This window comes from Dromiciops gliroides, chromosome 2, assembly GCF_019393635.1.
Source record: "Dromiciops gliroides isolate mDroGli1 chromosome 2, mDroGli1.pri, whole genome shotgun sequence".
Taxonomy (NCBI): domain Eukaryota; kingdom Metazoa; phylum Chordata; class Mammalia; order Microbiotheria; family Microbiotheriidae; genus Dromiciops; species Dromiciops gliroides.
The window spans coordinates 255,378,459-255,400,955 of NC_057862.1; the positions used below are offsets into that span (position 1 = coordinate 255,378,459).

At 41.4% G+C, this 22,497-nt stretch overlaps 2 protein-coding genes across 8 annotated transcripts in view; one reads left to right on the forward strand and one right to left on the reverse strand.

The window, feature by feature from the left end:
* FNTB (farnesyltransferase, CAAX box, beta) overlaps positions 1-5,204 on the forward strand; it is a 119,025-nt gene extending 113,821 nt beyond the window's left edge. The window contains exons 10-12 of the mRNA XM_043988898.1: positions 948-1,059; positions 2,597-2,711; positions 3,556-5,204. Of these exons, the coding sequence (XP_043844833.1) occupies positions 948-1,059; positions 2,597-2,711; positions 3,556-3,681 (353 nt within the window). The 3' untranslated portion in view covers positions 3,682-5,204. The remainder of the gene's footprint in view (positions 1-947; positions 1,060-2,596; positions 2,712-3,555) is intronic.
* The window catches only part of MAX (MYC associated factor X), an 89,699-nt gene that overhangs the window by 35,227 nt on the left and 31,975 nt on the right, over positions 1-22,497 (reverse strand). For 4 of the 7 annotated variants that reach the window (XM_043988904.1, XM_043988903.1, XM_043988902.1 and 1 more), the window contains one exon: positions 19,984-21,560. The exons of 2 other annotated variants lie outside the window; for them this stretch is intronic. In XM_043988904.1, coding sequence (XP_043844839.1) covers positions 21,373-21,560 — 188 coding nt within the window. In that variant the 3' untranslated portion in view covers positions 19,984-21,372. Of the gene's footprint in view, positions 1-19,983; positions 21,561-22,190; positions 22,276-22,497 lie in introns of those variants that run through there. One more of the 7 variants, XM_043988907.1, reaches the window with a different exon arrangement.

The window sequence follows — 22,497 nt, forward strand, 5'->3', positions numbered from 1 at the left end:
GAATTTCTGATCAGTTTAATGACCAGCCGTGCTTTCAGAAGATTCATGATGAAACATTCTACCCACTTCCTGATACAAAGTGTAGAATAAGACATAGTTGTTTTGGGGGGGGGGGCATTGACATGGCCAGTGTGAAAATGTGTATTTCTCTCCATGTTTGTAACAGGACTTTGTTTTCATTTCTCAAATGGGGAGCATAATGAGGGAGAGAAGATGTGTTTTTTCCAGAGTGAAAAATATTTAACCAAAAAGAAAAAAAAATACCTTAGGCCCATTAGCATTCTTCAGTAGAGAAAATTCACAGCACCAAATGCTTTGAAATGAATTTGTGTTTTATTAAAATAATGTTTATTTTTTGAAAAGTCACATCTGTTTACATTGGGAGCTAAGTAAAGACCAAAATGGGGGTCGGGGGATGACTCAGTCCTTTTAGGAAAAAAAAATTTTACTCAAAATTAAGGCTTTATTAGGAAGTGGAAAGAGATAAAAATCACATTTCTTCTTGCTATGAGTTCTTTTAGCTATTTAGTGCACAGTAGATGGAACCACTACCATTTACTTAGACATGGAAGCACTTTTAAAGAAAATTTCTTAAGAGGGCTTAGTGTGAAACACCCTGAACCAGCCCCAAGTATAAAAACAGGGTTTAGTAAGGTAGGAGAAGATTGGAAGATGAAACCAAATGAGTAATTTACTGCCTGGAAGGAACTATGATATAGGATTGCTCACCACGTTTGATGCTTTGATACTGATGGCATGAGTGTAGTGTGTGGCCACAACAATGGGCCCTATTTGGGTCACTTAGGATTCCAGAGATCTGGAGTGGGCTGGAGGGGAGAGCAGTCAGGCCTCCTCAGGACCCCATTTTTAAGGTTCGTTAAAATAATAGTTATTACAGGAGCCATTTTGTGTGATTTTAATGTAGGCTTTCTTTCCCCTTTCCATAGGTGATCCTGCCCTTAGTATGAGTCGCTGGATGTTTCACCAGCAGGCCTTACAGGAATATATTCTCCTGTGCTGCCAGTGCCCTGCAGGGGGGCTTCTGGATAAACCTGGCAAGTAAGTTCTACTTTGAGATAGGGAAGATGGAAAATCTGAAGTCATCTGTATGCACTTAAATGACTTCCCATGGTGGGTAGATAACAACTTCTAGCCTGTGAGAAAATAATTATTAATGGATTTCTTGGGGAACCCAGAGATCACTTTCTCAATCCAATCCCACCCCCAATCCAGAAAGTCAAGTCTCCTTGAGAATCTATCAAATCTCATCTGGGATAAACCCAAGGGAATAAAAGTAATGGAGATAGATTCTTTTGTCTGGATCAGTGATAATGGACTTTGCCTTGAGCAACTTCAGTGAGGGTCTTTTGCATTCTTTTTCCAGAGGTCTTCTGGGTATTGGAGCTCATTTTTAGGACAGCAAGGGGTATTCTAGGCCTTGGGGGATCTTCTGGGTATTCTGGGGCTTTTCTCCTGCTCAAGCTAACTGGCACATCAAAGCTTTCTCCCTGCTTTCTCTACCATGCAGCCTGAGATCATGAGAAGTTAGGGAGATAATGTGGTCAATCTTTTATTAGCATAATATTAATTAAATAATAACTTGCTTGCTCTAAACTGGTGTCAATAGAAAATAGCAATTAATTTCAAAAAACACAAGCCCTTTAGAAGCTGATATGGGATGCTGCCTAGTTCCCTCTAGTTCTCTCTCAAGCTCATAATGCTAGTGTTTTAAAGGGAAGGAGTCCCAGTTCGGACCTTTCCCTTCTCTAAGTGCCCTGATCCAGATACCACTGTTGGCTTCTAGTCTCTTCTCCATCTGCCTAAACATATACCCCATTACACCACTAGTTTCCAGGAATCTGAAGCAGAAATAGACAAAGAGGCTTGATAGGGGCTTCTCTTTTCTCAAATATTAGGCTGACTTAAAAGAACAACAGTATTGAAAAGCCCATGATTGTAGCTGACAGAGATTGTAATCATAACATCTAATTACAGTTGATTAAATGATGGAAAACAAATATAAGATACCTTTATATGCTATCATTTAAAAAACAACAACAACAACCTGGAAACCAAATAAGCCACTACTTTCCTGCCTTTTACCTCAATCAGCTTGCTACTAATAATTAGGGACCCAAGGGAAGAAGGTCCATCTCAAGACTAGTAGTGCTTGGCAGGTTGTCAAAAAGGACTTTGCCTGTTTCTAGAGATCTTACTTTGAATTTGAGAGGAAAAAACTCATTTTAGTATTGAGTCTACTCCTGATGAGTTTTCTTCACAGCCTTTTCTAGGAGATATCTGGAATAATTAACAGTCACATTGCCTCACTGAATGGAGTTAAAATCCATATCTGCTGAACAAAGCGTGTAAAAATTAAAGGATTTCCTTAAAACTGTTTGGGAAAATTGCATTTTCTGTAACTACATGGATTCCTTTGCATTTGTTGTCATATTCAATATATTTGATTTGTCCAAACTCTTGAACTTGGAGCCTTCAGGCAACTATTTGATCCAACGAAAAACATATATAATATTGCATTGTCGGTTTTTTTCTCTACTAGGGAGTTCTTCTACTCAACAGTGTTTTTTCTCTCTAGGTCAAGAGACTTCTACCACACCTGTTATTGCCTGAGTGGCTTATCTATAGCACAGCACTTTGGCAGTGGAGAGATCCTATGTGATGTGGTCTTGGGAGTGCCAGAAAATCGCTTGGTAAGATGTGAGGGAGGCCTCTTACACCACAGCCTTAAATCCACTGTGTCCTTTGAGCCTCCATTGCACTTGGCATTGAGCCTAGCCCAGAGCTTGCTCTGAAATTCAGTGTTTCTCAGAATAGAGTAGCTACTTTTAGTTTCTAGAGCTGACTATTGCATTTCCTTTACTATGGAAGGAGCCCACAAATCCTGAGTCTCTTCCCTCATTTATGTGCGATGATTTATTTAGATGGTGATTCAATGCAGACCATAGCTTGCTATCTCCCTGTTTTGGCTCTCTGAAAGAGCCACAGGCTGGGGAAAGCTATGGGTTCTAGCACATGACATGGCCTTTGGTGTCTGCTGGTTTATTTTCTAGTGTGTGAATGCCTCCCTCCTCCTGGAAATACTTCCTTCCTTTAAGTGGTTTTAAAGTTTAGAATTACATTGCTGTTTTTAATATTGCCACTACATTTTTAAAAATTTGATGCCTTTTTAATTACCCATTCTCATTAACTTCAGTTGCTTATACTGGCTAGAGTGAAGGTTGAGTTGGGAACATAAGCTCATAGCAACATGGATTTAGAAGTGGTAGGGCCCATAGAAGCCATCTGATCCAACCTCTTCATTTTACAGCTGGGGAAACTGAAGTCCAGAGTGGTACTTCAAGGGTAGGGTTCCTGAGAGAGAGAGTGGTAAGCTGTTATTTGGAGAATACTTTGCCAGGATGACACCCTGCTCCAGATCTGAGATTTCAGCTTTTATCTTGGGGCAGAGAATGACATGGACTAGAACCCCCACCCCCACCTTACAAAGGTGTAAGGAAGTATTAATTGTATATTTGTCTTTTCTTCTTTTTGCAGCAACCTACTCACCCTGTGTATAATATTGCACCAGACAAGGTGGTCCAGGCTGTCATGTATTTCCTGCAGAAGCCCATCCCATGTGTGGAGGAGGAGGTAGCAGCAACTTCCGCTGCCACTGACTAAAAGGCACTGTGTCCCCTCCAATCTCCACTCTGATATTCACTTTCCTGGTACACGGCATATCCACAGTGTACACAGTGCTGTGCAAAGCCTTAGCTACCATGGAGCTATATTTTTTCCACTTTCTTAAAATACATAGATGTGTATATATGCGTGTGTGTGTGTGTATACACATGTATGTAGACACACACACACACACACACAGTCCTAGGTTTGGAGAACATTGTGTTTTGCCACTGTTCTTTTCATGCCTAGGCGGCCAGCCAGACCAAAAACCAACCGGCCCATGTGAAATCACTAATCAGCTTTGGCCTAGCTATGGTGTGTTTGGGGAGCACTGCATGCTGAGAAGGAAGTGGTTGCCTTCCTGTTAGCTTTCCAAGCCTGGACAATTGTATTTAAACTAATAATGTATGTGAGTATTTTAGCATCAATTGCTGCTGTTTCTGCTTGCACTCCACTGTAAATTTGCCAGGAGAGATGCCCTTTCAGGAGTAGCAAATAAGCCCATCTGAAGCCATGGGATCACTAATGGTCCTTCTAAGATGTTTCCTCCAAAGGACATTGATAGGGACCCAGTCAATACCTAAGCGCTTCCCTGTGTGTTTCTTTCATTGCTCCCACCTGCTGCCCTAAATCTCAAGGGAAGGTAGACGTGGTGGGAAGTGCTTTATAGTTTTCCCTGTGGTTAGTAGAGACTGATTCCTCCTTTCCTAGCATTGGAGAATGGAGGATTTCAGTTCCTCCCAGAGGCCACAGTTGTACTGATAGGACTTTATTCATCCTTGGGTGCTATATACTAGACCTGGGAGACCAGTGAAGTGTGGGAAATGAGCCTCCAGCTTAAATGTGCACAGCAAGAGGAAGCAAATCCCCATGTCTCACTCCCCACCCCCCACCATCATGTACCTTTAAAACAACTTTGCATCCATGAGGGAGTGCTTGCCTACCCTAATGGGTGAGGTAGCTGGAGCCTGTGACCATTCAGTGCATCATCACCCTTTGCCCCCCATTCCTTCAGACTCCATCCTCCTCAAGAAGATCCAAGGACATGTCCCTCACCTGTTAACACTACTAAAGCTTTCACTTTAAAATCTGACCTGGGATTCTTGAATGTCCTGCCTATTGTTGGGTCACAGAGAAATGAGGTTAAGCCTCAGAATGGAGCAGCTCTTACACAGGCAGTTCAATGCGTAAAACTTGTCATGGAGAGAGCTCATGCCAAGGGGAGGGTTATGGCCACTCAGCCTCTGATGTCTTTCCATACTGAGGATCTCCACAGTCACTTCATTGTAGGCTGCCTCGTGACTTGAACTCCATTTGCTGCTGCAGTTAAAGTGGAACTCATCATTACTGACCTGGACTTCGCCCAAGCAGCGATGGACCATGGTGGGGTGGCTCAGAAATGCAGAATTAGGAGTTTCTGCTGTCCAATTCTGGCCATTTTCCACTTCTCATATCCTATTGCTTTTGCTTTTTGGGCTATGTATTACCTCCTTTAGATAATAAAATAGTAACATTTTTTATTATGTTGGTGGTTTTTTGGCCTCTGCCATAAAAAAAAAAAACAACCTCAAAAATAAGTAATTTTGCAGAGGTTATTGGACCTGTGCTTCATCGACCAGCAGACATTTATTATCTGTTATATACAAGGTAAGAGAGAGACTTGTGCTTGGAGCCAAAAAGACCTGAGTTCAAATCTTGGAGATACTGGCTTCATAGCCTTGGGCAAGTCACTTTAAGATCACAGTGCTCTAGACAACTCTTAAGACTGTAAGTTGCAGATAAGTTGGTGGAAGGAGTTTTCATGTGCATTGGTGGAAGGGGTTTTCTTATCCAAAAAGCACCGAAATCACAAGTCCAGTCCATCTCTCTATATACAAGGTACTGTACTAGGCAAGGGGGAGAATATAAAGACAAGGAAGAAGAAAAGATCCTTACTTTGAAGAGGCATGGTTGGGAAGCCAGAACATAAATGTAAAAAGTTACATACTGTAATACTTCTGATCAACAAATACTTTGGGGCCAAAGCTCCTTTCTGTAAGGTTTATCTGGGCATGGAATGGGGATTGGGGGAGAATTGCAAAAGACTTCTGGGTGGGTGTCAACAGCAGCTAAGGGCAAGAGACTGTTGTATTAGTCTGTGTGCCGCCTATTTCTGTCACTAGTTATCTACCTCTTGATAAATATGACATTGAACCATATGCCCGTTTCTTAGAAGGAGACTATAATAGGAGACTATAGTGGACAGCAAAGAGCACTAGATGAAGGGTTTGACTTCTGGGGTCAAGTCCCATTTCATCCACTTAGGCGACTGACACACCTTTCTGACTGAGCCTTAGTTTACTCCGTCTATAAAATGAGGAGAGGAATACTTGCTCTAGCTGTGTGTGGTTGTCCTGAGGATTGAATTAAGATAATGTGTTTGCCAAACCTTAAAGTGCTATAGAAACTTCAGCTAACAGCAGTATTGAAAAAGAAGCTTCAAATAACAAGAGGTGAAGCCAAAGTTCATGATTAGCTGACAAATGAATTGTGAATTTTTTCTAAAAGTTCACAGAAAGGAAAGAACTGATTCAAGAGAGACTATAGAGGAATTAGGAATGGAATTGGATCATGGTAGGATTTTAATAGAGGGGAGGGGATGATAATATTTGGGTTCCTAATACTATGCTCAGGGGAATTTAGATAGGAGCTGCTCTCATAATTGCCTTTCTGCTCTAGATGGGAACTAACTAGCTTTCCCTGTTTGTTTACATGTAAGTTCATGGAGGTAAAGGACTTTATCATTTTTGTATTTGTATCCCAAACAGCACAGAGCTTTGCACATTCTGGGCACTTAATAAATGCTTGTTGATTGTTTGGGGTCATGATGTTATTAAAGAATTCCTTTGTGAAAGTACTTTTTCCCCCAGTAAAGTAATGGAGAGTTGCTGCTAACTTCAGTGCCCAGTTAAATCCCAAACTTCCTCTTTATAAAGGTAACACAAAGAGAAACTGAAAACAAAATGTATCCTTCACTTGCTGCTGTTGTTGCTCTTTATGAACATTCTCATCTGACTTGTCTTGAGAGTTTTCCATGTTCTGTCAGTCTTCTTTCTGAGGTTCCCTTCCATACCCCCTACCTTGAACCCCTTGCATCCCTTGAAAGACTATTCTCATAATTTTTACAAAATGTCCTATTACTTATTTGGTTCTAGGTTGATAATTGACCCAGGCCAAAACCCTTGCCTTGAAATGTTAACAAAGCCATTTAAGTGGCTGCTTAACTTGCTGTATTCCGAGGCTGATCTGATTTAAGTAATTGTTTTGTTCCAGTTCCTACCTTTCTCCAGAACTCTGGGAAGACTATCACTTCCAGAGTAGCCTCAGGGGGTCACATTCACTCTTTTTTTTTTTGTGAGGCAATTGGGGTTAAGTAACTTGCCCAGGGTCACACAGCTAGTAAGTGTTAAGTGTCTGAGGCCGGATTTGAACTCAGGTACTCGACTCCAGGGCTGGTGCTCTATCCACTGCGCCACCTTAGCTGCCCCCACATTCACTCTTTAGAAAACCACATGTCTCTTTCAGTCTAGTACCTTTGGTACCAGTTCCTGCTTCAGAATCTGTCTTTATCCCAAGACAGTTATCGATGATGGTAGAGATGGCCAGTGAAGAGAAATTCAATTAGAATCAGACAATTTTCACATCCAAATTTCAACCTGATTCACTGTTCCCTTTTTGCCAAGTATCTGGTAATTATTTGTCCTGCTGTTATACCTACTGTAATCCATCCTTTACCTATTATTACTGTCTTGATTTGATATCTCATTAATATAGAATATTTTATTTCTCCTGTTGAAAATATCCCTAAACTATCCTGGTGGTGTTTAGTTGATTCAGAGAGACTTCTTACCCTTGACCAAAAAGTCATGTTCCCATCAGAGTTCCTCTAGATAGACTCAGCTCAATAAACTGTGGGTAGTGGGTCCAAGATATCATTTGCCCTAACCCTGCTGCTATGGAACATGTCACAATCATGGGGTAGGTGAATAAGTGAGTGAATATGCAGTCCAATATCAGTGTTTCCATGGTAAATCTTACACAAAATTGATTTCCTTTCATTTTGGAATCAGGATTGGGGTAGAGTTCAGTGATATCTCATGCCTTAGGGCCCAGGAAGAACAATTTTAACCCTTTTCTTTCCCAGACAACAGTTCTTCTTGAAGATAAAATCCTATTTTCCCTTAAGTCTTCTCTTCTCCAGACCAAATGCCCTCAGTTCCTTGTAAGACATGATTTCTAACCCTATCAACAGCCTCCTGTGTGTGTTCCTCAAAGCAGCTCATTTCCGTTTTTGACAACTTTGATTACTAGGAAGTTTCCCTTGTATCAAACTTAAATCGGCCTCCTCTGCTTACTGATTCTTAGTAGCTACCTTATACTCCTGGTCTCTTTAGTAAGATCAGGAATTAAATAACAAATCTGCTCGATCAAATAAAGTGTTAAACAGAATATTGCAAGTAGTCCATGGGTTCTGCTCATCAGTGGTATGATCTGTGTGTAGGAAGGACAGTATAGTGTTATATTTACAGAAATTGTAAAATATGGGGCAGCTAGGTGGCGCAGTGGATAAAGCACTGGCCCTGGATTCAGGAGGACCTGAGTTCAAATCTGGCCTCAGACACTTGACACTTACTAGCTGTGTGCCCCTGGGCAAGTCATTTAACCCTACTGCCCCGCAAAAAAAAAAGAGAGAAATTCTGAAATGTAAGACCTTTGGCCTGTTCTGCAGGCCAGTGTTTGCCCTCAAACCAACTGAGTGTTCTTCTAGTTACCTAAAACAGAGGTGTCAAAAATAAGGAGCCCACTCCCAAGTGAAGTAAATAAAAATATAATAAAACATTGATAGTATATTTCATTTATTTATTTTTTGTGGGGCAGTGAGGGTTAAATGACTTGCCCAGGGTCACACAGCTAGTAAGTGTCAAGTGTTTGAGGCTGTATTTGAACTCAAGTCCTCCTGAATCCAGGGCTGGTGCTTTATCCACTGTGCCACCTATCTGCCCCCAATATTGTATGTGTGTGTGTTTTGGGGGGGGGGCAGGGCAATGAGGGTTAAGTGACTTGCCAAGGGTCACACAGCTAATAAGTGTCAAGTTTCTGAGGCTGTATTTGAACTCGAGTCCTCCTGAATCCAGGGCTGGTGCTTTATCCACTGTGCCACCTAGCTGCCCCCAATGTTGTGTGTGTGTGTTTATTTTTATACACACACACACACACACACACACACGGGGGGAGGGGCAGGGCAATGAAGGTTAAGTGACTTGCCAAGGGTCACACAGCTAGTAAGTGTCAATTATCTGAGGACAGATTTGAACTCAGGTCCTCCTGAATCCAGGGTCGATGCTTTATCCACTGCGCCTCCTAGCTGCCTCTTAGGGATCTTTATATCTGGATTAGTCATCCTCATTTCTCTTCCAGTTTAACATTACTGACCATAGAACTTGGATCACCCTTTCCATAAGGGTCTTTTCTTTCACATTCACTCATGGAAGCTAAAGTTAAGATGGAAACAAGATAATTGTTCACTAAGATGAACTAGACAGTCTTAGGTAGGTGTCTTCTAATTGAGGTAGGGGCCCAGTTGTTTCCTTTTTGACATTTGACTTGGGCCTGACTTTTCCTTAAGATTGAGACCCCTTCTCCAAACATAAAATTGACATGAGTTACTTGCAGTGGCTAGTAGCCAGTCAGCTTTTCTGGTCTTGGACCACAGGCCCAACAAGTGAGGGCATCTGCATGAAAACATTCTTTTCCTTACCTTCAGTAACCCTGACTATGGTAGTTGCTAAGGATTTCCCTGAATTTAAACAAGGGCCAGCTTTGTTAGCTCTTTCTAGCACTCTAATACTTTCTAATGTATAAAATTTGTAGAATCTGTGCAAGGCTATATGGTATTATCGTCTCTATTTTCACATATCTAGGAAAATCAGAATCATTAACTGTGTACATCAGTGTTACAGCCGAAAACATAGAAAAGGAAGATCAGGGAGCTATGTGCTACATGACTGTGGTATCCAAATGTAATTTTTTTTAAAAATGAGCATCATAGGATCATAGATTTGGAGCTGGGGAGCACTTTAGATTCTAGCCCCCTTATTTTACTTGAAGAGGAAACTGAGGTACAGAAGTTAAGGGACTTACCCAGGGTTTTTGTGTGTGCATGTGTGTGTGCACGTGACTCTATACCTCTGGTACTAATGTGCAAACCTTTGCGCTTGGAATGTTGGATAATGAGTCATGTAATGGTTTCCTGGGAAAGGCACATGGCAATTACCAAATTAACCTGTGCTCATTTTTGAGTAAGAATGTTAAACAAGATCAGGCTGCTTTTCTGGGACTAGTTTCCTTACCTAGAGAATGAGGGGTTGGGTAAGATGGTCTATCTCTAAGGTCTTGAAATTATGATTGCCATTGACTGGTAGCATTGAGTGACTTAGAGTGAACCTGGAATTGCAGTACAGACAAATGTATCTTTTTAGGAGAACAGGATTTATCTTGAGGTGTGGTTCCTGAAGGGAAAGGTGTGATTTTGTTTTAGGGCCTAGAAGAGCAGGGTGCTCTGTGGCATAAGAGGCATTGTGGCCCATTAATAAGCTTAGGGCAAGAGTAATAACTGGCACACAGAGTACTTCAAATTTTGCAAAGCATTTGAATATTTCATTTGAGTCCAACAACAGCCCTGTTGATGCGCATACCTATTTCAGTATGCCTCCCTAAACCTGTACTGGTGCAGTTGATTTTTTCAAACCTGGGTGGGCCTTAACATTTACCCCTATTTTATCCTATTCAGTGCAGCCTAGGCTGCACTAGGCTGTTGAGATCTTTTTTGAGTTCTGACTTGACACCCAAAATGTTGACCATATAGTTTTGAATCACCTGCCAATTTGATAAGCATGCCATCTTTGCCATTCTGTAACTTACTAATAAAAATGCTTAATAGCACGAGACCAAAAACAGGTCTCTGGGGGCACTCTGCTACCACCATATTAACATCAATTTATTAATGAATCTTCATGAGGTCTGGCTGTTCGGTCATCTCCTACACTATCTATCTATCTATCTATCATCTGTCCATCTATCTGTCCATCTATCTATCTGAGGGAGGCTTTTTTGTCAGCTGCTTTGTTGAAAACCAGGGTAAATGAATTAATGGAAAAGTGCCAGTCTGGAGTCGGGGGAGAACACTGGAATCTGGCCTATGACACTAATCATTTAAGCTCTCTGAGTTTTAGTTTCATCTCTAAAGTCAGAATCTCAAAGTTTGAAGAGACCACAGCAGCCATCTAGTTTAACACATACCAGAGTAAGAATCCTTTCTAGAATATGCCCAACTAGTAGTATTCAGCCTCTGCTTGCCCTCATGAGGAAAAACCCATTAACTCCCACGGCAGATTACGTCATTTGTTCCGATATAGATAATAACACTGAGGTAGTGCCTACTTCATAAAGTTGAGAGCAAATGAGATCATCTATGTAAATTGTTCAGTAAGCTTTACAATGCTATATAAATATCAGCTATTGTTACTATGTCTAGGGTAATCCTAGGTTAAAAAAAGAAACGAGTAGTCTGGAATGACCTATTCTTGACAAAGTCATGCTAGCTCTTAATTATCATTGCTATCCTTTATAAATTCAATATAATTCAATTAAATAAGAACCTATCAAGCACCTACTGTGTTGTATGTAAGCCACTGTGCTAAATGCTGGTGATACAAAGACAATGTCACCTTTAGGCTATTTCTCATATAGAGGCTGTGAGCAGCTTGAGGGTAAGGGATGTCAACCCCCACCCCACCCCCGCCAAAAATAAAAAAGCCTTTCTTTGTTTCCCTAGTGCTTAGCACAGCGCCTAGCACATAGTAGATGGTTATGTTTTGCTGGATACTTATAAATACAGACTATTCTCAGGCAAGTATGGTATAATTGCAGAAGTTGTGCATTTGGAGCCTTGGGTTCAAAGCTTGGCTCTGCCGTTTATCACTGGGCATGTCAGTCAGCCCCTGAGCCTCAGTTTTCTTCATCTGTAAAGTGAGGAGATGGGCTTGATCTATCACAAAGTCTCCTTCAGGGACAAGCTGATCTTGAAGATGTATGATCTTTTTGTCTGGAATGAATCACATTTCTTTGAATATTTTGGAAGGAGATGCATATGGGCCCAGTGACTTAGTGCTCTCTTTACTATCTCTTCACTTCAGTTTCACTTCCCTGCTATTTTTTTTCCATTTTCTGAATCCAAGAGTAATTTTCTTTCATAGAGAAAACAGAAGCCAAATTAGCATTTAATAATTCTGCCAAGTGTTCATTATCATTGTCCCATCCACCCCAATCCACTGATAACTCATCCTTTTTGATATTTCTTTTGCTTATAATTTAGCTTTTTTTTTTTTTTTTTAGTGAGGCAATTGGGGTTAAGTGACTTGCCCAGGGTCACACAGCTAGTAAGTGTCTGAGGCCGGATTTGAACTCAGGTACTCCTGACTCCAGGGCCGGTGCTCTATCCACTGCGCCATCTAGCTCCCCTATAATTTAGCTTTTTAAAAAAATACCTTGGGGGGGCAGCTAGGTGGCTCAGTGGATAAAGCACTGGCCTTGGATTCAGGAGGACCTGAGTTCAAATCCAGCCTCAGACACTTGACACTAGTTGTGTGACCTTGGGCAAGTCACTTAACCTTCACTGCTCCACAAAAATTAAAAATTTTTTTAAAATACCTTTTTGTCATTCTTACTTGTTGAGTCATTTCAACAAATATTTATTAAGACTGTGCTGATCACTGTGTCTTGAGAAAGATACAACATTTAGATGACATGATGTCTCTCCTCATGGAATTTATCCAGAAGGATATAAGGAGGTGACTATAATCTGTATGTAGCTAGTTATACATCTATACATTCCCTATCAGAAATCCTCATCTGATGGCACATCTTGGCACAGAAGTGACACTAAGTTCTAGACATCTATTCTTTAGAGGATTCGGCTAGTCTTGGCAAGACATTCTTTTAGTAACAAGCCCAGCAATAGACTATGTCCGTTAGCTAAAGGCCAGCCTACCTAGGATCAGGGATACTATGGATCCTACTATACCCAGAGTCAGGTAAATTGGATTTCACGTCTGGCCTCAGATACTTGCTATGAGACCCTGGGTACATCGCTTACATATCAAATGGGCTAACATCTATCTCTGGGAGGATAAAATGGGTTATTTGTCAAGTGTTTTGTAAACCTTAAAGTGCTATGGAAATGCTAGTATTGCCATGATTATGGTGTTGGTGGTAGTGGTGGTTCTCATTACCAAAAGGTTGACTACATGTTATTAATTAATTTACCAAGACCTTAGGTTTTAGGGCTGGAAAAGAACTTCAGATGAGGGGACTGAGAGCTTGTTCTTGTGACCCTGATTGGCCCACGGTCACACAGTAGTAAGAAAGAAACAGAGCTGAGATTCAGATCCAAGTTTTCCAACTCTTCCCACTGTATCGAGTTTTTTAGCACATCTACAAAACCATGGAGAAAACCTTTAAGGCTTAGAGATGTGTGTGTGTGTGTGTGTGTGAGTGAAAATCTATATACATATGCCATCCATGCTCTTTTTTGTGAGCTGAAGCTGAGCTGACATATTTGTACATATACCATATTGAACTATTGCAAGTGTTAAAACTGTTCAGTATCACTTTTTCTGGTGTTGGATGAGCAACATCAGGGTGGATAGAACTGCACAAATGCTAACTTGGATACCTTTCTGAGTGGCTTAGAACTCTAATGCCCTGGTTGGAGCATTGCATCCCGACATGTGCATCAGCAGTATACACAGCCTTTATTATTTCTGGCTGGCTACTCTGTACTTTTGACCTGAAGCTGCTGGCTCCTGTCCTTTAGCCCTTTAGCTGACAGTTGTGCTCCTCATGCTGATGACATGGAGAAGTATTAAGCAATGGAAGCCTCAAGCACTTTGGAAGGTAAGGAGGAAGATTACTTCCTTGTCATAATGGGTGACACACCTGTGGGTAGGAAGTTGCATTGTTTGTGGATCGGTAGGCTAGGCATGGAGCTTTGTATGTTGAATTGTTCACTTAGCTATTTCCCCATGCTACTGCCAACTCATGCAACTGAGTCTACTGTCTTAAAACTAGTGATCATTTGTATTGCAAATAAACACTTTTTTTAGAGGGGCTACAGTTCTTACTTAAGGGTGTACAAATGTGCACCTAGTTCCAGGAGAAGGGGCAACATGGTTTAGTGGGAAGACTACTGGGCTTGTAGTCTGGAGACCTGGGTTCCAGTCTCAGGAGTCTGATACTTACTGGCTGTATGACCTTTGATAAATCATAAAATCCTATCACCCTGTCGCCCATTAAGGAAGAGATCCTTGCTGTTGAAGGGAAAACTTTGAAGGTTGGCATTCAGTCCTCAACTTTTACCTCTGCTGTATTAGGAAAAAATGGTAGTAGAGAGTGCGTTGGGCAGTATTGTTTTGCCCAAAGGGAACATCTGAATCACCACCCCTGAAACGAATATCCTCTAAACAACAATTCAAGACAGATCTGGCTTTAAGACTGCAATAGACTGGATGGTACCTATGATTGGGTGTAGGAGAGAACAAGCTAGACTGGTTAGAGCTACGCCTTCCCAGCTGCTTTCTTCTGCAGACACCCACTCATCTGTGCTGTGTGAGTGTGTGGGTGCACGTGAGTATAGGCAGGGCAAATGAGTCATCTGTCCTTGGAGAACTAATGAGCACCTCACCCCACTGAGCAACCTCGGTCACTGTTTAAAGAAGTCAGACAAGTGACCAGTATCATAAACAATGGGAGACACTGTAAATGTAAAAAGGCAAGCCTATAGTCCCTTAGCCTCCATCCAGCAGGCTTCATATGTAATAAATGCTCTGTACATATTGGTTGAAGTTTGGATGCAGAATGAAAAAAAACAAACTGGGGCTTGAGTTTTTAAGGGGAAGAAAATACCGGGTTCCCCTCATGACAGGTAAGTCCATTGAAAACAGGTTTAAGATTAAGATCCTGCCATATTTTAACCTGTAAACCAACCTACCATCAGTTACTGATAATTTCATTTCTATTTAGAGCATGTTTCTGCTGTTTCTTTCCTCTGGGGACTTAAAAGCATTTAACTGCCACGTCACCATATAGGGAGGGAGAGAAATGAAATTTATTAGCTCCATTTTTCATAGAAATACATTTTGAGAGGTTTACTTGCCACAATCCTATGATGACAGCTGAGGGCTGGAAATTAAACTTCCTGATGTAGTCACTTGACTTGGTTGTTGGGTTTGGAATTAAAATATCCTTTGATTTTTTTCTTGGGGTTTTTTGGTTGGGCAGTGAGGGTTAAGTGACTTGCCCAAGGTCACACAGCTAGTAAATGTCAAGTGTCTGAGGCTGGATTTGGCTCTAGGGCCGGTGCTCTATCCACTGCGCCACCTAGCTGCCCCAGATTTTTTCTTAGTATTCCTACTCCACTTTAGATTTTTGCAACATGTTTAGCATTTTATTAGTGGTATTTCTGCTCATGATTTTCTGGGGCAGGTCACTCTCACTCTCCCCATCTTCACAACAAAGTACTGAAGTAGGCAGTGGGGGGAATGATGTGTCCACAGCAACAAAGCAAGTCAGTGCAAATTTAAGCACTGAGCCTCAGAGCTACACTTCACCAAAGAGTGTAATATTTATTGGCTATTTTTCCACCCTGCCTAAAGAATAAGAATCCCTGAGGATGGATGGAGACCATTTTTATTCTTGGATGCTCCAAGTACCTGGTATACCTTCAACCTCTGTTGAACTTGGTTGGGTTGACCAAGGACTTGAACAAGCTTCTTTGCCACATGATGCTTTTTTCTTTCTTTTTTTTTGTTTTTGGTGAGGCAGTTGGGGTTAAGTGACTTGCCCAAGGTCACACAGCTAGTAAGTGCAGATGATGCTTTCCAATGTAATGACTAATCAGAATAATAGTGTGGGGGAGCAATGATAGGTATATTGATAGAAAGAAAAGATAAGAGAACAGTATTTACTTAATTTAATTCCGGTTAAGGAAGGAATAAATTAGAAGCCCTCTTTGTGGTAAATCTAAAATATATGAAGTGAAAAAGCATGTGTTTAAGGTCATATATGTATAACATACTGTGTTAAGTGCTGGGCATACAAATAGGCAGTCTCTGCTCTCAAGAAAATTACATTCTAATTGTGGGAAACAACACATAAAGGAGGGTTCATGCTTGATATTAAATGGAAATGCCTTAGGCAGGAAAAAGTGATGGTGGCAAGGCCTAGAGGATCTTGGGGAGTAATGGTAGGGCAAGGATCTGGGATCTCTCCTGCAGAGGTGGGCACCTAGGAGTCAGCACTGCTGGCAGTGGGCATTGTACCTGATTGGATCTTGGCAGTGAGGAAATGAGTGCTGGAGAGGAGGAATAACATAATAAATATTAAATATAAAGGGGTCATTCTTCAGAGATTCAGGATCTTACAGTGCCTTGGGCAAGGGTAGGGGGTTGATATCATTCTAGACACAGATTTTTACTGAACAAGTCTTTCAAGAAATCAGGTTATGGATGTGTACTAACCCTAACTACACACTCTAAAAAGTTCAAATGTACAGAAAAGCACAAGTATTAGTTTATCATTTGCCTCTTTTTTCCATTCCCTGAGAAGAAAAAAAATTGAGTTAGTTAAAAACTTAGGGTATGGTCCATGATGGGTCATAAAGTTTTTGTTGTTGTAAGACAAACACAAAGCTCTTTGCTCTCCCCTTTTGGCTTGTACAGCTACTGTTTTCTGGTAAATAAACTTTTTAGGAGCTGTGTTGCCTCTTTATGGTGCAGAGGCAGCCTGTTCTAAGAAAGCCAACACCCAATTCCCTAGGAAGCTGGTGAGCACCAATTCTCTTAGTTAGCTGAGAGCCAGTCACCGTATCCTTGCTTTGCATAAAATCATGACTGATCTGCTAACTTCCCTCTCAGCTGGTATTTCAGAAAGGGATAAAGTTCTCCCTTTAGAGACCTGGCGAACTCCCTTGGTGACTTGGTTGCACAGCTAAAGCACTATCTTTTCACATTTCTTCAGAAGCAGCATGAAATAACAGTTAAGGGAATGGATCTCTTTTGTCCTTTCACTCATCTCGGAAGCTAAAATACTCAGAACAGGATCAATGTATTTATCGTGCTCAACTATGCCTCCACTGCTCTCTGAAAGCTCCTCTCCATTCACCAGCTGAGAGAATGTTTCTGGCTGTTACCAGGGCTGTCATCCTGTAAATCAATCCCTAGCTAATGTATATGTTAATAATAGCTTGTAAATATTTACTGAGTAGTAATGGGTCTCAGGATGAGACACCAAGGCACTGTCCTAAACTTCAAAACGGATTCTGCTGGTCATTCCAAACCTGATTATCTTCCTGGTCATCTTTTTAATTCCAGTGCTCACAATTACACAGTGCTCACCCTTAAAAATTAGGAAATTACGAAATACCTTACAGTTAAAACATAATTGATCTTCACTCCTGTAAGGAAAATAGAGACTGGAATGATTCTCCTATGTTTTATAGAGGGCTGAGGGCTTCATGTGCTGAAGACAGGTAAAACTAGGTCTAGATTTCAGCTCTTTTCCTTCTTATTCCAGGTAGGGGTCTATCTCCCACAGCTTCCTTCCATAGTTTTCTTTCAGCTATTTTCCCAGCAGCTACAAGAAAAGTAGGTAATTCCTACTGTTGTAGCTGATATGTATGTAGCATATCTTGAGCATTAAAAAACTAGGCCACTTAAAAAATCTTCACTCCCAGAAGCATTTATAGTGTCTGGAGAAAACATCAAGTTTTGCTTACCACTCACCACAGCAGGAAAGAACATGGCAGAAAGCCTCGGAACACTGCACTGATTACGGTCAAGAAAAGGACAGAGGAGGCTTTTCATAAGGACCCTCAGTGAAGCCATTTGCTCGTGGCCAAGCAAGCAAACAAACAAGATGTTAGACTTTGTTAAGGAAACGATCAAGAAAAATAATACAAACAAGTCAACTATTCTCATGTCATTATGTAAAAGTTAAACTATCATCCACCCACTTCATCTTGTGAGAAGATATCCATTCATTTTCTAGACATACAGAACGATCAAGAAAAATAATACAAACAAGTCAACTATTCTCATGTCATTATGTAAAAGTTAAACTATCATCCACCCACTTCATCCTGTGAGAAGATATCCATTCATTTTCTAGACATACAGAAGAGACTGAAGAGTGCTCTGAGAGTGGCTATTTAATTCTGCCGCTGGGGAAGGCTATACAGCTTACTTTACATACCTCCATGGAGTCTAGTCTCAAAGAGCTTAATGCTATAGACCAGCAGTGCATACTCTTACATGACCCAGTCCCCGGCACATACTTAAATACTTGTTGATGCAACATTTTCACTTTGTTTTCCATTCGGCCTTGTTACTACAACAATCCCAAAGACTTCCTTTTTGGAGTTGTATTTTCACTTTCCACTATACAACCTAACAGTTTAAATATTTTCTGTGCGGGTCAACCCTTTATGGTTCCTGTTACTTTTCACTATCACCCAGTCAAACCTTCTGGGGCATGAAATTCTTCTACTTTTCTTATCTCCAACAAGTCAAACACATGGCTACCAGCTTTTGTATGTCCTGTTCTACCAATTTTGCTTCTGTTTCAATCAGTCAAGAATTGGAATGATTTTTGTTCATTTGTATTCATTGGTTTAAGCTTATATCCTTTAATATAGTAACACTAGGATCTTAGTTCATCAAATACCTAGCTTTGGCTCTTCAAAAGGAACATACCACTCTGGGGCACTTTGTTTCCCTCGGGGTGATCATACTTTTTTTTTTTTAATTTAAGCTTAACCCTATAATCTAACAAATAGAATCTGGAGAGAAATACTGAAAGGTTTTTTCCCCCTGCATTTAAATGTGCTCTTTCTTAACTTGCTAAAGTACTATGAGTTCTGACAACAAAAATTCATGATAGCTGGATGAGTACTTCCTACCTTTGGTTTCTGTGGTCTCAGCGAGCCAAAGAGAAGATTCCCTTTAGAGACATGGAAATACCTGGAGCAGCAGTTAAGTGGGCAGCAAACACCAGCCACGGCTTTTTTCTGTCTCCTAAATCAGCAGCAGTTGTGGATAATTCTGCCTGTCACTTCTTATTTGAACTTGGGCAAATTTAGAAGCCCATTTTCTTACTTGTAAGATGGGGTGGTTGGAATAGATCTTCAAGGTCTCTTGCCAACTCTAAGTCTTATGACCTTGCTCTAGAGTTAAACAAGTATAGTGTGGTGCTGGTTTCATGATGCAGTTATATGCATGACATCACCGCCATCATCTCAGCGGCTGGCAAGTCCAGCTGTCTCTCAGTGCCTTAAAATCTTCTGGAAGCAGAGAGGTGCTGGAGGGTTGGACTATGAACAGACTCTGGAAGGAACCTTGGACGCCATCTTGTCCAGCCTGTATTTGCCCTACAGTCTCCTCTACAACATCCTCAATAAGCATTCATCCAGACTTTAGGTCAAGGGGTAACAGCCCAATTCACATCTGAATGGTTCTAATTCTTCAGAATATCTTTCCTTACATCAAGCCCAAATCTCCCTTTTTGGAATGTCCAACCACTGTTGCCTCTAGAGTAACAAGCAGAATAAATCGTATCCATCTTGCATATGATGGCCCTTCAAATACTAGATGAGAGCTAAGATAACATGTCCCTAACTAAGATCTCTTCTAGAGACAAAGCAAATCCAGTTTCTTTCACTGTTCCTTGTAGGATGTGGTCTCACATTCCTAACTGCTTTACTTGGGGTATGTGTTTCAGCTCAATAGCTTTCCTAAATGAGCTCTGCAGCACAATCCAGTACTCTAAGCCATTCCCCTTTAGAGAAAGAAAAATTTAGGAAGAAGCATTGCCAAAGAATTCTATCTGTAGTTTGTGTTATTCTTGACTGCCTTTTAGTGCCGGGTACAGAAATAAATTCTGAATTGGATTCTCTGTCCAGTGGACAGCTGACAAAATACCTGACCTTACATACATGACTGCCAACAGCTAGCTGTTGAGTACTAGGGCTGAGCTCAGTCCACAGAACAAGAGGGAACACCTTTTTAGCCTGTGAATAATTTATTGCTCATGGCATTACAACCACAAAGCTATAGAAGCAGATGAAATCTTCATATGCATCAAGAAGAGACAGCAGCTCTATTTCCTGAACCACCTCACCTTCACAAGGGCAAGAAGACATCACCACACTAAGGATAAAATAAGTTTTTATTTATAGTCTTATAGTAAAGGGGGAAGCCTTAACTTGCAAGACAATTCTTCGGCAGTATGTACAACATACTTTTTATTTCCATGGAATGGAATTAAACATGGACAGAAACTACATAGTATACACTAGAGATCAGCAAACGCCAGAACAGGGTAGGGTAGAGACGAAAAAAGAAAAAAAAAAAAAGAGAGGCTTAACACACAAACCTTTCAAAGGACCCTGTTGACCATAGCCAGAACCAGGGCCAGGTCATATAAGGGAAAGAGGTCCCAGAACAGAAGGGGCCTGAACTAGTCTGGTTTTTAGTACCAGGTAAGATGCTCTTGGTATATTTATATACAAAATCAGTTGGCTCTATTTCTTAGAAACACACACAAAGGAAAATTTGATCATTACTTTATGAATCTGTCTCTTTGCAATACCAACATCATCAGAATAGGGAGAGTACACTTGGATTCAAATTTCAGTAGCAGGAAATAAATATCAAAACATCATCACTGGCCCTTAATACAAAAAAATTCGTTCCTCCCCCAACCCTAACCCTCCCTTCTCCACTCCCTGTCTCTGCCTCCCCCACCAAAAAAAAAAAAAAAAAAATCAATCCCCTGGTGGCTGAAGCTTCCCTATTGCAGTCTCCAAATACATACCACATGGTGTCACATGAACCTCCTGAATGCTGGCAACTCAGGCAAAAAAAAAAAAAAAAAAAAAGAAAGAAAGAAAGAAAAGTTGGCTGAACTTCCCAACTCCGTGTAACTTAGCTGGGAGAAGCAGGAGTGAAATACACCCAGGACACCAGACTGCACAGATGTCCCCGCTTACCCTCACCACCAAGACCCCCCGCGCCCCCCCAACCTAACCCTTCAGCAGGAGTGATAAATTTTTTTTTTTTTAGAAAAAAATTTTTTTCCTTAAAAAAAATTCTGGGTAATTCTGATTATTCCAAACAGGTCATCTTCTAAAAGTTGAGCAGTTCACAGATTCACAAAGTCTATCAAATGAGGGGGGACAAGGAAGACATAGGGAACGGGGAAGGGAGACCTGTGAGCAGAGAAGTCACTTGGGCACTGATGCCCAACAAGGTGGAAGGAGCTGGTTGGGGAGGTCAGGGGCAGCATGTGCTCAGGTGTGTCCGTCTGTCCTCCACAGAAAAAGCTGCCAAGTTGGGGTGTTTTGGTTTAAAAATTCATGGTGGGGGAAGATTGCTGAAGGAAAAAGGCAGAAGATGAAAGCTGCAGTCCAAGAGCTTCTACTTTTTAAAAAAGAAAAGAAAATAAAGAGTCTTTAAAACAGCTTGGAGGGGTCTAACGATGAACTGGGAGAGGAGACGATGGAGGAGACAGACAGTTTTTATTGCTGGCCTGCTCTGTTTAGCTGGCCTCCATCCGGAGTTTCTTTCTGCTTTGGGGCTCTTCAGGCTCTGACTCAGAGCTGGAATCTGAGCCCCCATCGAAGGCAGAGATGGTGCTGCCCTTGGCATTGGTGTAGAGGCTGCTGTCTGAAGAAGAATAGTTGGTCTGCAGTTGGGCACTTGACCTCGCTTTCTCCAGTGCACGGACTGAAAGGCAAGACAAGGACTCTGTTAAGGCACTCTGGAGGCTAACCCGAAGTGATGGCTCAGATTCAAGGTCCTTTGTGTTCTTCCTAAGGGTCTGCTAAGCCCTGAGTCTATGGGTTGTTCAGAAGCAGTACTCCCTTCCAGAAGATGTCCCTTCCCTCCCAAATAATTCTAGAGAGAAGGCTTGCAATGTTATCAACCCTGTCACAGAAGCACACTGCAAAGACAGGAGTATGCAGCTCCTTGTGGAATCCAGCAACGGAAGCACACAAAAGCAGCTGGGATCTCCACCAATGGCAATCTTGACAGGGGTAGCAAAGATTGTATCAGTTCTGATCGTATCATCCGCAACAGCAGCAAAGGATGACATAAGAACCAAAGAAAAATGTTGGCTAAGCCCCCTAATAGGAAAGACTCTTGTAATGAAAATCTGAACCCTCAAAAGCATCTCATCTCACCACACATGGTACCTGAGCCCTTTGACAGACCCCTCACATGCAGGCTGTCCAGCTTGGTGCCTCCCCACCAATACCCCCCACTTCCCAGGCCCCAGCTCAGCTTGTCTGAGTCTGGAATGCTAAGAACCCATTTTTTTGATGTTGCATTTTTCTAACCCAAGTGGTTACTTGCATTTCCTTTTACTTGCATCTTCCATGAGGGAGGAAGAGAAGTGAATTCCCCAGGAACAAAGAACTTGATCAGCTCTCGCTTTCCCCTGTGGTTATAGGAAAAGGCGGTTGTGAGCATTTGATAACAGCAGGGACCTGGCCCATATGCTGCCCTGATCGGACAATTATTTACACTGGAGTGGGCTCACTTGTTACCAAACACTTGTGAGGCTTTGGTACTTACACAATATATTTAAATCCAAGGACCTCAAAGTTGTTAACAGACAGCTGGTGCCCCTGACTGCTGACAGGGCAAATAAGGCACAGAA